Raw genomic sequence first — 15,108 nt, 5'->3', positions numbered from 1 at the left:
ACTCCACAAGAGGTATTTTCTAATCTCTCTGGAGAAATTTGTCTCCCCAAGGGTCACATTTTTCTAACAAGCTGTAATGTTTTCTTTTGAAAAATGTTTTCCAATTTGCAATAAATGTTTTAGATTACAGTATGTTACAGGGGATACAGCTACTATGTACAAATGGAGTTTTAGATCTGAAGTTCTTTTTTCTGAAGTTTTTAAATATTTTTTTGTGGTGAGCTTAATTCTTTGGTATTTTTAAGCAATCCAGGTTTCTGGAACATCTCTAACATTTGAGACCAGGGATGTTTTTAAAGTTGGTCCGTTTTAGAACAGATTCAGATCATCAAGGGATTTCATTAAAAGCATTCAAGAGGTTGTCTTTTCAAAGAATGAGATTCTGAAGTTCCCCTGGATACAGCATTTGTTGTAAAGCAGTGGTTTATTACAAAGCCTAAAAAATTGAAGTTTAATCTTAGTGAAATGTTTTCTCTCATATTCTGCCAAAATACAGCAAACAACTACTAAATTATGACATTTGCAGCAATAGTACATGTCATCATTAGGAGAAACCGTAGTCTGTATTTTCAGCCTGCCTCACAGATTTTTACAGTGCCAGGGAGATAGGCTCTTACGTATAAGAAAGGTCCAGAACATAATGGTTGCTAATCCTGTTGTACAAATAAGATCTGACAAGTTTGAAAGTACCATGACATGTTTATGCATTGGAAGAATATCACCTTGATTACTTATTTGAATGCTAATAATACCATTTAGTTTGTGGGGGTTTATATGGAGATCTGAAATTGGGCAAAATTAATCAAAAGAAGCTGGAGGGTTCTAATTTTCCCAAGGAATTCTATGATTCTCTTTTACTGGCATCTCTTAAATGCTGTTTCTTAAGACAGATCATAGCATGAGCAATGTTCATGCAGTGCCACACCCCAGGGGTGCTGTAAGGCATAAAACAAAAAGGTTTCTTTAAAGGAATATAGCAATAACAAGAAGTACTCTATTACTGCAGTACTTACCTGTATGACAAATACAAAATTCTTTTCCCTTCTCATTTGATAGAAGTTAGAATATTTAAATAGAGAAGGGATACTATAAAATAACCTTGCAAGAAAACTCACAAAGGATATGTGTGTTGTGGAAAGTTTCCAAGTTGTCATTAGCCAAGGGACTAAACATGGTGGTGTGAAAGAGAGCACTACTGAGTTGTGAGAGTCAGTGATACAGTAGACTTCACATTGCTGGGAGACACTAAGCATTTGATGGTTTTATCAGTCTCATCTTTTGTGAATTTGTTTACACCTATATATCTGTTTTCTCAGCCTGTGACTATTTGACAAATTTGGAGATTCTTCTCCTACCTTCCTTTCATCACCAAATCCTAGGCACTGCTGATAGTCAGGGTCAGAAGGTCAGTACTTCGTGCTTAGTCTAGAGAAAGCTGTTTTCGCTTGTGCTTGCAGAACCCCCCAAGGGACAGGGTTTTTAGTATGGAGCTACAAATTCACTTTATAATTTTTCATAGTGTTCATTTACTTTTGTACATTACTTTACAACACAATTTAAAAAAGAAGGTAAGGTGATGCATATGGATCTAGTAGTGTCCCAACTGGCATGCTGATACCCTGTGAGAATGTTAACGCTGGGAAACGTGACATCTGGTTCTGCTGTTGTGGTGTTTATGCATTTAATGCTAAACAGTAATTGGTTAAAAGACAGATACTCCAGTTAACATGGACTTGAACCCAAACTGACCTTTTCCTAGCTGAGTCCAGTATAGTTGGTCATAGCATGCTTGATGATTTTGAACAGGAGGAAGATTTTCCCTATACACTTTAGCTTATGGTGATCTTCTGAGAGCTGAGGAAGGAAAGAAGCCCATCTATTCCAAGAGTGCGGGCTTGGAATTTTATCACATTATTATACATGATTATCAAAAAAAGTGGACACCCTTAGTAATGTGTCCTGGCAATCCAAAATGAATACCTGAATAGGATTACAGCAGTTCTGGAAAATATGCTTCCTAAATTGTTCTTTTGCTATAAGTTTTACATTTTATTTGCCTCCCATCTCTGGAGAGTATGTGGTCTGAACCTCACCTCACACAACTGAACAGCCCTATGAAATTGCTAGTGCCTTTTCTCGTCCTGGAACATATGCAGATTTTATTTCTATGTTTTAAATATTATTTTACAGAATAAAAAGAAGTTACAGTACAAAGAAACTTCAGACTATACTCTCTAAAAACTGACCTAATTTTTTAGGATATATTGTGTTTCAGATTTATATATGATTCAAAACATTTGGTATTGCATGTTCTTGATTTCAGTTCTTGCTGATCTTTTAAGTATACAGGTGATGTTTGTGCCATATGGTTATGTGTGGTGCTGCAATCTTACTGCCTCATCCTTAAACAGAATAACTCATCAAACCAATACCTAGAAAATATGTAAAACTCAATTGCTAATCCAGAAAGGAAAATATGAAATAATTTATTGTCTATAAGCCTTATTAGCGAAGTCAGCTGTTCTGAATTCTGCTGCAATTTACAACAGTTTGGCCCTTTTCCTGTAGAGTTACTTCATGCCAATAAAGCTGAAATCCTATCTCTGTTTAGAGATTTTAAGGAAAGCTACCCACAGTAAAACTACAGGGGTAGATCATGTGTGCAGTCATGTTTTTTTATTTGAAAATATTTGAGATATCTTTATTCTGTATATCTACAGAACTTAGTAATATGTGGAAGTACAGTGTTGAGCACATGCTTCCAGCAAAAGGAGTGTAAAGAATTTACAGCTTTTAATATTTGCCCTTAGCAAATAGGTTCTTAGTTGCAGGTATAATCTGTATTAACCTGTGTTAACTGCATTAACATTGGTTGAGAGTTCACCTTTGTTGATGTCTGAGAATACACCCAAGAGAGATCAATTCCAAATCCCTTGACTGGGAAAAGAAAAGCTTCAATGGCAGTTTATACTTTATTAGATACCAGAGAATCTCCATGGAAGCAGTTCTTAGAGGGGATGAATTTTCTAGTATCTATTTCAAGATACCTTACCTTCTTTGGATTAAATACAGAGAAGGCATACAGGAGTCCTGGTACACAATAAATTACTGAATGTATGAACAGATGATTGTATTACTAAGTTTAATAACTGCCTGTTGCTTTGAGAGTTGCTTAAGCGGAGTGTTCTGCCTTGCTTTTACAGCAGGGAAGAAACATACACAGGTGTTACCACAGGTCAGATGATAAGGAGTACCTTGCTGTCAGTAAGTTTGTTGTTTGTCTTTCTCTGTCCAAAGCCAACTTCCTCATTGCAGAGCTCTGGCTTTCCCTGGAACTGGATAGGCTAGCCTGGATTTGAGGCACTTCCAAACCTGCAAGATGGAGCTTTTAGTAAAGAACAAGGAAGAAAAAGAATAAAAAATAAGTGAAACCTTCAAATTATATTGTAGATCTTTGATAGATATACCTACACCAGTTTAAAGTTCATTATCACAGGTTATCCTGGCAATAGCAATGGGTGCAGTATGGTCAGTGGTGTGGTTACCAAGCAGCTCAGGAAGGCAGCTTTAAAGCTAACAGATACACAAAACCATCAGTGCTTCAGTGCAAATGTACCTTTACTGTCCCTGCAGGGTATGTGATGTGGATGTTCGCCAGTTTACTTGTATTTGATATCCAGTTGGTTCAGCACTGTTGGCTTGCTTTGCAAGGTATTCAAAGCACCTCTTACAAATATATCAGTGACCTGGCACTTGATTATTTTGAATGTGGGTGTGCCCTGGAGGTTGCAGTCTGCCCTTTGGTGTACATTTGATTCTGGGAAAGGGAAGGCATGCTTTCCAGTCTTTACTGGGAAGCGATCCGTATCATTCCACTCATTTGCACGTCTCCAGCTTAACAGTACTTACTAGTTGTCCTCTGAGTGTTGCTACTTAAGCTTGGGCTGTACTTCTAGTTGCCTGCCATGAGAACCATGACAGTCTGTGTTCTGACCTACACCCTTGAGGTCCTTTATTCTTAGCTGTTCTCTAGAAAAGAAACCCAAAAGAAACCCAAAATGGTATTGGTTCAAGTGTATGTTGCTTGTAAGTACAGCATTTTGATGTGTTACCACTCCACCAATGTTCTTACTGCTGCTGATCTACTGAGGATAATTTCATAGCCTATACTTTATATATTGGTTTGACTTTACCTAGTAGTCAGAATAGGTTAACAGATGATGTAGATGCCATACTGACACTTCCTTGACCAGCATATTCATATATTGAAGTACTTCTCAGAAGGTAGGCTGCAAAACAATGAAGCTTCACACTAGAGTGTCAGCATCCAAACTGGCACATCAAAATTTTCACTTTAATTATTATGTTCATGACGGAGATGGTAGAGCATGGTCATGTAGCAAAAGGTATCATAATTATTGAACAGTATATAATTTCAAAGAAGAAGTCTTTATAACTGCAGATACATCTATCTAAATTCTGCCAACACCTGCAATTAATTTCTGCAATACTATTTTTTAAGTACAGCAATCTTGGTTATGTTATGAATCAATTTGCTGCAGCTAAGTCACATAGAAGTAATAATTTTCAGTTTCAAAGCTATGTGAGAGGCATTGCTTCTGCAGTTTCATTTTTTGAAGATATTAACTGAAAAGTAATTTATTTTCATATTTGCTCTGTTTTCATCTGAGCATCATGGTTTATCTTAACTGAAAAAATATCTGTAATATGTGTTAATTTGTATGCCAGAGTATATAGTTCTGCTTGGGTTTTCTGTCATTTTCAATTTCTGTTGCAGCAGTGTATTGTAGCCATGTCTCTGAAAACACATATCCATTTCATAAGTCAGTTGCGTCCATGTGATGTTTCAAAGTCTCAGATTTTCTTTACTGTATGAGCTAGCAAAAATTTGGTTCAAATCCTCATAATTCATTAACTTGGAAAATGTCTTCTCCCCTTTGGCTTTAATGCCATCCACCTTGTTCCCTCAGTGCCTTTCAAAATGTAGCTGTCCAGATCACCTTCAAAGTTACTGTTAGTGTAGCCTATCCCAGCTGCTATCCTTCCTCCAGTATCAAATGCAAGTTATGGTTTTGTTGAGGTTCGTTGAGACTTTATTCTTGATCATGATGAACTTCACACACATGAAATCCAATTGTTTTCATTATTCAGTGGGTAAACCCTACAGGTAAATTTATATTTCTGCTCCAGGATATTTAGAGTGTAGAGCCCTATTAATCATCCAGTGTAATGTCTTTATAAAAAAAAATCCACAAAAACTTGTTGCCAATATTTTTTTCATTATGTAAGTGGGAAGACATATTAGATGGCTTGTATCTTTTGAAATCTCTTCTTAAATATATTTCACCTGGATTAAAATTAAACCTTTGAGTAAATGTGCAAGCTAATTATCCTGGAGTGGTACCAAGGAGAATTGTGTTAAATGTTTGTGTGAGACAGAGCCTGCGCGGATAGTTCAGGACGTTACTAATGGAAAATAGTCAAGATCATTGCTTCTTACACGCCTGTGGTAAACGTGACTGAAAGTAATCTCTTTCTGAGTGCTCAGTGAGGCTTTTAGGAAGAAAATATTTATCTAATTTCTAAAGCTGGGAGTCATCTCACCTAACTTCAGATTTCTCACAGTTAGAAGTCCAGGTGTAAGTTACTTGCTGTAGATTTCTGATGTGGTGAAACAGATGATTTGTATGATCTATCTTGTTTTCTCAATTGATTATGAAGGGAGCCCAGGATGTATAGATTTAGATGTCTAAACTTTCAGATACCTGAATTAGGAACAGAGTAATCCTGTCTTTAATGAAGACATTTCAAGATCATGGGTCACCCTATGAGAACCTAAGCAGAATAGATCACATGCTGTTAATGACAATCTTAAAAGAAAATAAAAAGATAAGGCCAAAGCGAATGTGGAGACTGAACTCTGCTCTGCTTTAGTGGACATGTCACACCAAACCTATTGGTAAAGCAGTGCTTGACTCATGCTTTTCAGACTCTGCCAGTTGTGGGTGTAAGTCAGAAACCTTACAGGCAATAATTCTGTCCTAGCCATTTCACTGAGCTTTAGGAAAGGGCAAGGGAAGCCTTAGAGATGCTTTATATTGACAAGAAGCTCTGTGCTCTATGGTTGATGAGAAGTTCAACATGAGCCAAGCAATCTGTGCTTGCAGCCCAGAAGGCCAACCATATCCTGAGCTGTACCAAATGAAGCATGATCAGCAGGTTAAGGGAGGTGATTCTCCCCCTCTCATCCACTCTCATGAGACCCTACCTGGAGTACTGCATTCAGCTCTGGGCCCCCCAACATAAGAAGGACATGGACCTGTTGGAACAAGTCCAGAGGAGGGCCACAAAGATGATCAGGGGGCTGGAGCACCTCTCACGTGAAGACAGGCTGGGAGAGTTGGGGTTGTTCAGTCTGGAGAAGAGAAGGCTCTGGGGAGACCTTATAGCAGCCTTCCAGTACCTAAAGGGGCCTGCAAGAAAGCTGGAGAGGGACTTTTTACAGGGGCATGTAGTGACAGGACAAGGGGGAATGGCTTTAAACTGAAAGAGGGTAGATGTAGATTAGATATTAGGAAGAAGTTCTTCACTGTGAGGGAGGTGAGACCCTGAAAGAGGTTGCCCAGAGAAGCTGTGGATGCCCCGTCCCTGGAAGCATCCAAGGCCAGGCTGGATGGGGCTTTGAGCAACCTGGTCTGGTGGAAGGTGTCCCTGCCATGGCGGGGGGTTGGAACTAGATGATCTTTCAGATTCCTTCCAACCCAACCTATTCTATGATTCTCTGACTCTGTATTCAATGGCTTGAGATTCCAAGGGACAACTGAAAGTGTTCATCTGTCAATCACTTCTTTTTGGTCAAAACCTTCCTGGAAAACACAGTTGTAGGAGGCGGGATGATGGTGTAAAGTAAGGGAGCTGTCCTCATAGAAATCCTCAGGTTGGCAGATCTTTTGTATCACCCAGGTGGCAGAAAGCAAACTAGAACAGGCCTCATTGGTCACATCCGTGTTTGTTAAGAGTTTCCCCTGTGAATTTTGAGAGAAAAAAGGTAATCGTGTTTTTTTCAAAGAAATTCCATATGAACTCTGCAGACTATAGTACCTAGATGTGTGATAATGACCTGGTGTCCATTTTCTGTGATTTAGTTATGCATTTAAACTGTTATGTTAAAGCTACTTTTTTGCCATGATTAAAGAATTTTTGTTTCACTGAGCCCAGTATTAATGCACTCCAGATTCTGTTTCTTTGGAATAGTAACAGATGTTCACAGTTTGGTGCAATTTTCAGATGAGCAATGCTGTTTATAATAAATTTTCCTGAGACCACCCAACTCATTTCACTTGTAACTTGAACTATGTCCAAGTGTTGAGCTCAGGAGATGTAAAAGAGATGTAATAATTTTGTGCCCCACCCAGTTCAAAAGACATGACTTAGTATAGATGGAATTTAGATATCTATACATCCATTGAACATAGAAAGTCAGTTTTACCTTGCATGCTGTGAAAAACGGAGGTGGAAATAGTAACATTCTTGCTTTCATTCATCAAGTATTCATAGGATCCGAAGATGTATATTGACAAGGTATGAAAGAAATAAAATTACAAACCGAAGATGAACAGGTGAAAAAGCACAACACAGCAAGTAAAACCAAAGAAACTGAGATTTATTCTGGAAAATGCTGATTTATTAAACAGAAAAAAATCAGAAATGCAATATTAAATATAGCTTGGGATGAGGTGTAGGCGTGCAACACAGTGTGTCATGTCTTGTTAGAAACAGCTGCAGTAAATTTTGTGCTGCATTAACCAAAAACGTGATTTTGATATGTCTCGATCTGGGACATTATATTTAGTGTCAAGCGTTTAACAGGAAAAATTATATTGATAGGGTTTAGGGGTGCTAGGAAGCAAGTATTGAGGAACTTTGGGTGATGGAAAGTGAACCTTTAATTCATGTCTCTGCATTTATAAAAGTCCTAGAGACTCAATCATACCAGTTTTGTCAAGGTATGGAACAACTCCCAAATGGAAAAAAAAGTCCTGAATGACTTGAGACCATGAAAATTAAACAAACAGTTCTGAATTGACAGTAATTGGTACTGAATGAAACAGATTTTATTTCTTTCCTGACATTTATTGTACTTTACACTTAACATTTAGTGCAGTGTTATTTTGAGATTATAAACTGAGAACTCAGGAAAAAGCATTGAGAGGTTCCTATGGCAACCATAGTGTGCACGTTATCTAAATGAACATTATGATTATGGTAATGTGACATGGTGGTGTTGAGTCCTGCCATTTGGCAGGTATGTATTTTACAATATGAGTTAATTGATGAGTGTAGAGATAGTTATAATGGCATTAAAATCAGTGATATGGAATTTTTTTTGCAAGGGAGTTGCTCTACTGTGTGATGCAAGTAATTTCTTTGTATTTCTTGAAAGCACCTTGGCTGGAGGGCTCTGAGCTGGATTTTTCTACATGTTTTTTAGGCACAGTGAATACTCAGCCCTGTCCTCTGACAGTGATCGTTCCCCAGTCAGAACACAAGGATTTTCATAATTGTGTGCAGTTGTGTCACAACAGCCAATGTATGAATATGCAGATTGACAGATGCTGTGATCCCGCAGCACTCAGTGGCTTTTGTGTTTGCTTAACTGCTTGCCAACAATGAAGATGCTATTTCAGCATCTTCCTTTCAGCTGGAGCCAGAAATACCAAATGCAAAGGAAACAGTGCTGCTGTGAAAACTGCTGGAAAAGATTTTTTCTTTAGTTAAAAATAAATAAATTCATTAATCATTGCACCTCACCTTTTTTTTTACCCTGTCTTTTTCACTGGCAACTAAGGACAAACTGCCTCTTCAGTAATTCTTGTGTGTTGGTTGTTAATGAAATTCCAGACTTGCTCATTTGGAAATGAAAAAATATTTTGTCAGTGCCTTGGTTACACATGCCATGGTAAATACTAGAAACTGTCTGCTTTTCATAGTCTTATAATAGTCTTGACCTGAATATGTCCCTGATTTTTGAAGTGACCTGTCTTGCTGTACAACAAAAGGCTTTTCATTTTAAGCCTGAACTTAAAATCTTCTTTATCTCTACTTTTTATTTAGTTTTAAAATTATCTTTTGAGGAAATCAGTTGCTTGCTTTGCTGGTAGGGTTTTTTTCTTTTTTTCTTTCTGCTTTTCTTCACAAAAATAAGAGAAATACTGGAACTTCTTTTGGAAAACATATGGGATGTAACCTTTATTCCTGCTCTAGCTGTGTTTCCCAGGAAATGAATCAGGGCAGCATGGAAAGGATCTAAAGCTCCTTGATCCAGTGCAGAAGAAGTAAAGGCAGATCTAAAAACTGTCATTTAAAGCAATGACTGCTAAGGACCTCTTACAAAGCTGTGGTGTGAGAGTTTTTTGAGAATTGGAGTCTGAGTAAAAAGGGAGCCTTTTGGTGGGTCTGCACTATGCAAACCTGGATAAATTGTCATCTGGGGAATTCTGCAACCTTTACTTACAGTTACTCAGGAAGGCTGTGTTAATTTAGAGAGTCCATTCCCATGGGGACCACAAATAGTTCCTGGGGTTGTCAAATTTCTTGTGATCAAGCAGCTGCAAAGGTTCCTTGAGAGTCCCTGGACTTCTGCCACCTGGGCTGTGAGCGTGGGCAGATGCAGCTTCCATCTGCATGGGCGTGCAGCTGTAACCGTGCTGCATGGCAGGCGTGTGCATGCTACCTCTGCTGGTGCTGCTTTTTGAGGGGAAGAACAGCTATAAACCCCTTAGCCCAGTATATCCTCACCTAACTTAAAAGTCCTGCCATGCCATTATTTATCCATCAGAGCACTGGATTTATGAAATCAAAGCCAAGTATTCAAGCATTGCATTTTTGTCAGTTGTTTGTAATAATAAAGCTTCTTGATGTTACTAGTAAACTGCAGTGTCACATTGTGGTACTACAGCTATTATTAAAATTGAAGTAACACTGTCTTCCTGTGGGTAGGGAGGTTAGATGAGCACACTCACCAATTTGCACACATTAACTATACTTAGTTTTGGTCTTCCATTCTCTGGAAAGTTCATGCAGCTTTGCCATGACTATATTTTTTAATTTGCTACCTTCTTTAAGGCCTCTGTTGTCTTCCCTTAAAAACAGGGCTTCCTTGTGTCTCCCTTATGTGATCTTGACTTTGCGTGCTGCTGACAGTGAATTTGAACTAGAGCTGGTTGAGAATTTTCCATCAGAATGAATTTCAACAAGAAATGCCTGTAAAACAAATTTATCAAAACAAGAACTTTTACTGTGTTTTTTTTTAAAAAAAACACCTTTTCTAATTGGATAATCAAATACTGTTCTGTTGCATTAGTTTGACCTGATTGGCAGTATTTAATATTACAAAATTGACCTCAAGGATTTTTATCTTTGATTTAGTTGATAAGGCAAAAAAAAAACACCCTCTTGAAACTGTATAGAACACTGAAACTATTCTTGACAACAATTGATAATTTTGCAAAACATTTTTCCCCGGAAAAAAATATTGAGTGAATTTCTTCAAAAATAGCCCAGTTCTCTGTGTGAGTGACAGATGTAAGCACATTTTGTCTGTGTTTCTAAAGACTGTTCCAAAAAAAGAATGTGGTTACAGGTGTTTGGTCAAGTGTTGGGATGTTCCAGTCCTCCCTTTGTGAAAGGGACAAATACATTACTCAATGCTTATCATATTAAGAAATAGCAAGCAAGGGAACATTATTTATTTTAAAAAGAAAGGTGTGACTTTTTCTAGTTCAGTAAAACCTGGAGCCTGAGCTTAAGTACAAGCAGGAGATGATAGAAGCCACAGGAACAAGTGAGAGTGTGGTTTTGTCAAACACCAATACTAATGAGCATTAAAAAATACTGGTAACCAAGACTGTGAAAGATCAGAAAAAATTAACATGTTTATACTTTTATTTTATACAGTTATGTCCAATTTCAAAGTTTGGTCTTTCTTCTTTCAGAATGATCAGTCTATGCAAGATATGCAGATAATGGGAGGAGATGATCTTTCAAAGCTGACTGGAAAGGTTTGTTAATTTTAAATTTAAGAAACACTAAAAACACTTGAGAAAAGCTGTGTAATTTTGCACATGGACTGTCAGATACTAATAGTGGAATCATAGAAATTTATTATTAAATTGCTGTAATGCCATTGCTTTCAGTTTGCAGCTGCCCAGAAAGGTTGGAATGTAGCTCCTCGGTCCCAGTGTAGGGATTTCCCAATAGAGTTACACATGTACCATCAGTGAGATCGTGGGCAAAATTGCTTCTCCTGAGCTTATGTCTTGGAGCCTTGTTTTTTCTGCCTTCAATGGGTGCATGCAAGTAAACTGCACATAGGGTATCCCTGTTGAATTCAGCATATGAGGAGTTTAATACAATTTTGCAGACTGCACAGAGTTCGGTTGTGGAACCTTTGACTCAGCTAATCAGGCTGGCTGTATGACTGAATTTGCTTTGCACTGTGCTTGAACGTTGTGGTAATGAGAGAGGGTTTGAGTCAGTGAAAAGGCTATTTTCATCTAGCCATGGCAGTACAAAGCAGTACTTTGAAGAAGAAGGAAGGCTGATTTCATTAGGCAAATGGTCTATGTCGAAAACAGTCAAAAATTGATTCTTTACTTACACATTAAGGCAACATAGTACGTAGCTTGTTATTTGTACTATATGTGCAGTTACTCTTCTATTAGCTAGCACTAAACAGTATCAGTTTCTTCAGAGCACTCAACTGTTGCACTAGCAAACTTACTTGTTTTGTTGTACTATTGCACACAAGAAAAAGAAGAGAAAACCAACTTTAATTAGTTCCTTAATACTAAATAGGTTTTGATGCAACTAGAACTTATATGAAAAAAATGCTGTAATACTCAGAATATTTTAGTGATACATATGTCATCAATTTGCACTTCTAAATACTCCTGCTGGGTGTTTCCAGATTATCACTAAAGTGTTATTCATGTTCTTGGGAAATACTAATTCATTTGCTACTTTCTAATATTCACACACTGGAGCTACCTGTTTTTCTATGATTTTGCATATGTTTCTCTACCTCACAGGCGGAACTAGCAGTGCACCTCTTCATCTTACCTAACATTTCTCTTTCCCAGATAGCCCAAACACTTTCTCAGCTTCCAGGCCCAGCTCCCCTTCCTTATCTTCTAATCCCAAGTTTTCTTGATGAATGGTTTCAGTTATTAATATATTTTCCAGACATAATCTTTCTAGTATAATTGAATTCACTGAGGCAAAACACTGTTTTCTTTCGCAGTACTTTTGTGTATGTGTGTGCGTCCTGATGTGTATGAGAGAAAAGGAAAACTTCACCCCAAGTATTTCTGTTCTTTCCAAAAATGGAGTAAATTGTTCTCTGACACTGAAATTCCCAGTGACCTTTTTCTCCTTGGCACGACCCTCCTGTTGCCATGTATGGAACAGGACATATAATTTGGCTGTTGGAAGGCTAGCAGATACTTGAGGAAAAAACTGAAGAGCGATACAGTTTAAGATTGCTGGTGAGGAGACTGGGATTTTGGGTAGGCAAGAAGGGGCTGGTTTGGGACCGAAGGTAGTTGCTGGTCAGGAAGGGAGCCCAGTGCTGGAAGCTGGGTGTGCAGAGGCTGCAGCGGAGCAGGAAGGGAGGGCTGGGACTGCCCAGGGAACAGACATGCTGAAAGGGCATCTTCAGTGGTTGGTTGTATGTATGGTTTTCTGTGACAGAGATGATGTATGAATAATTAATAGCATATTCACTATAACAGGTGAGAATGGGGTTTCCTTAAGACTTATTTTACTGATTGAAAAGCTGGGATGCGAAGCTTGAGCTGAAATGTTCTTACTTACACATCTAAAGTTGGATATATGAAGGAGTGGTGTTATGTCCATGGATGCCAGCTCCTCCATCTGTTGTTGACTTAAGCAATTAGTGCAAGTATTCAGCACATTTTACTAATCAGCCATTTGTGGACTGATTCAGAGCCTCCTACGGTCAATGTAAATCTTTCCTTGAAGTGTTTTTTAGTACCTTAGTTTAGCTGCTGGCTTTTAAAACTGCTGGCTTTAGTAACCATTCTAAGTCACTGAGTGAATTAGTGGAAGACTTACTGATAGAGTTCAAATTCCTGCTTTTAAGCAAGTTGGGTGCTTCTTCTGCCTGCTTGGAGTACTTATTAAGAAAATATTGTAATTGTATTGAAAAATTAATATGCCAGGTTAAGTCCCATTAACTTAATGATCATGGAAGTGTTTTCAAAAGTGCCAGCATGGGTTCAAAATGTAAGTTCCCTGAAGTTTCTGTAAAGTTTAAAAGCATCAATAATATAAACAGTTTTGAAACCCGGAGACAAAGGATTCTGAGATTTTGATCTTAAAGTGCTCTTCATTAAGTAATAATACCTGGAATGTCAGCTAGCCTATAATCTTAGTGAACAAATAAAGCATTTCCATGTATTACTTATTATTGGAAAAAAAGATTACTGAGTATGTTCATGAACATGCTGTTCTGTAACAATATTTTTTTCTGAGAAAGCTTAAAGAAAGGAAAAAAATTTAGAAGCTAATTAAAAAGAGGCTGTTAAGGCTAATAGCTCTTCAGAAGGAAGAATATCTGCTCTGTACTTCTCTACAATATGCTTTTGTTCGTAAAAATATTACAATCCTGGAAAAAATTTATAATGACCCAAACCATGAAAAAGAGAAATATTCTGAGAGAGAAGTTAGCATACAGACCCAAACTGTTGCTTGAAGAAAATCATGCACAATTTGAAATTCTTCTTCTTTGAAGAAGGCCATAGAGGCAAGAATAAAGATTTCCATGACATGAACCATGAATAAAGGTGCTTAAAGAATGAGTCTTGATATAGCATAAGATTCTAATGCTTTGTAACTATTCATTTCTATGCAGAAAAATATAATTTCAAAATCTCCAATGACAAAAGTGGTGAACATAAAATTTCTCCTTAGCTGATTTCATAGTTAAGTAGCTGCTTAGTTTTCAATTGCTTTAAAGCTGAAATGATCATTTGGGTAAAAATTATCATTCATGTTTGTAAAGAGGAATTAATTTTGCAAATGGGGAGATAATGAATAACTATCCAGAAAACTGGAGGCACTGTTTCAAAGCAAGATGGCTTTAAAAATTCACGCAGATGAGGTGAAAGAACAAATAATATAGCCCTGTTTAGGGTTAATACCATAATCATACTGTATAATACTGTAAAATTTTTTAACACATTTTAAAATATTTGTGGCATTTAAACAAAGTAAATTTTAAAACATCTAGAAACTTCAGTACATTCAGCTGTACCAGAGTTGTAAGTTATCGCTGCCATTTACGTCTTACACTTGTATGTGTCTATGTTTTGTCCCAGGAACTTTGGAGCTAGTTACATAGTCCAAAGTCTCTACTGAGCGGAATCATTCTGTATATCACTCTATATGTAATATGTCCTGTAACCTTTCAAAAAAGCTCCTATACCACTTTACCTTGTCTCTTTGCAAATAAGACCAGTTAGACAATATCATAAACTTAAGTTTTTATCATTTTGCAATTACTTATTATAATTGCATAATGTAATTGATGTCAAAATGAGATCCATATATTCTTGTCATTATCACTATTTCTACAGAACGTAGAATGTGAACAAAATAATTTTCATTTGTTGGCTTAAGAAGAACTAATTAAAATAAAGTAGTTATGTACTTAGTATGATACAATTATTGAGCAGTGAATTTCTGATATTACATCTATCTGTAATATGGGTCAATGTTTATGTTCTTTATGAAGGGCTGTTTCCCTTGTTCATATTGAGTACATCTTGTTGACAAACAATGGTTTTGGCATTTTCAGAAAAGTGTAGAAGGTGATAAATAGCGATCAAGAACAAAAGAAAATGAACGTCTTGTATTCTTCCTGCACTTCATTCTGCTAGTTTGAGCACTCCCATCACTACTCTAATATTCTTCTAAAATGACTTATCAGCTCATATCAGAAAGAGATTTCATTCAGAGGAAGATATCTACCATGCAGCACTCCTCACTTCCGTCTGGCAGGATTTG

General features: G+C 37.2%; 1 protein-coding gene across 6 annotated transcripts in view; it reads left to right on the top strand.

Annotated features, from left to right (window-relative positions):
• PRTFDC1 (phosphoribosyl transferase domain containing 1) overlaps positions 1-15,108 on the top strand; it is a 47,848-nt gene that overhangs the window by 17,136 nt on the left and 15,604 nt on the right. For 4 of the 6 annotated variants that reach the window (XM_040591982.1, XM_040591985.1, XM_040591980.1 and 1 more), the window contains exon 4: positions 11,016-11,081. The exons of the other annotated variants lie outside the window; for them this stretch is intronic. In XM_040591982.1, the coding sequence (XP_040447916.1) occupies positions 11,016-11,081 (66 nt within the window). The remainder of the gene's footprint in view (positions 1-11,015; positions 11,082-15,108) is intronic. 6 annotated transcript variants of the gene reach the window in all.

This window comes from Falco naumanni, chromosome 4, assembly GCF_017639655.2.
Source record: "Falco naumanni isolate bFalNau1 chromosome 4, bFalNau1.pat, whole genome shotgun sequence".
NCBI classification, from domain to species: domain Eukaryota; kingdom Metazoa; phylum Chordata; class Aves; order Falconiformes; family Falconidae; genus Falco; species Falco naumanni.
Note: the sequence above shows the minus strand (reverse complement) of the source record. Positions and strands in the feature narration are given on the sequence as shown.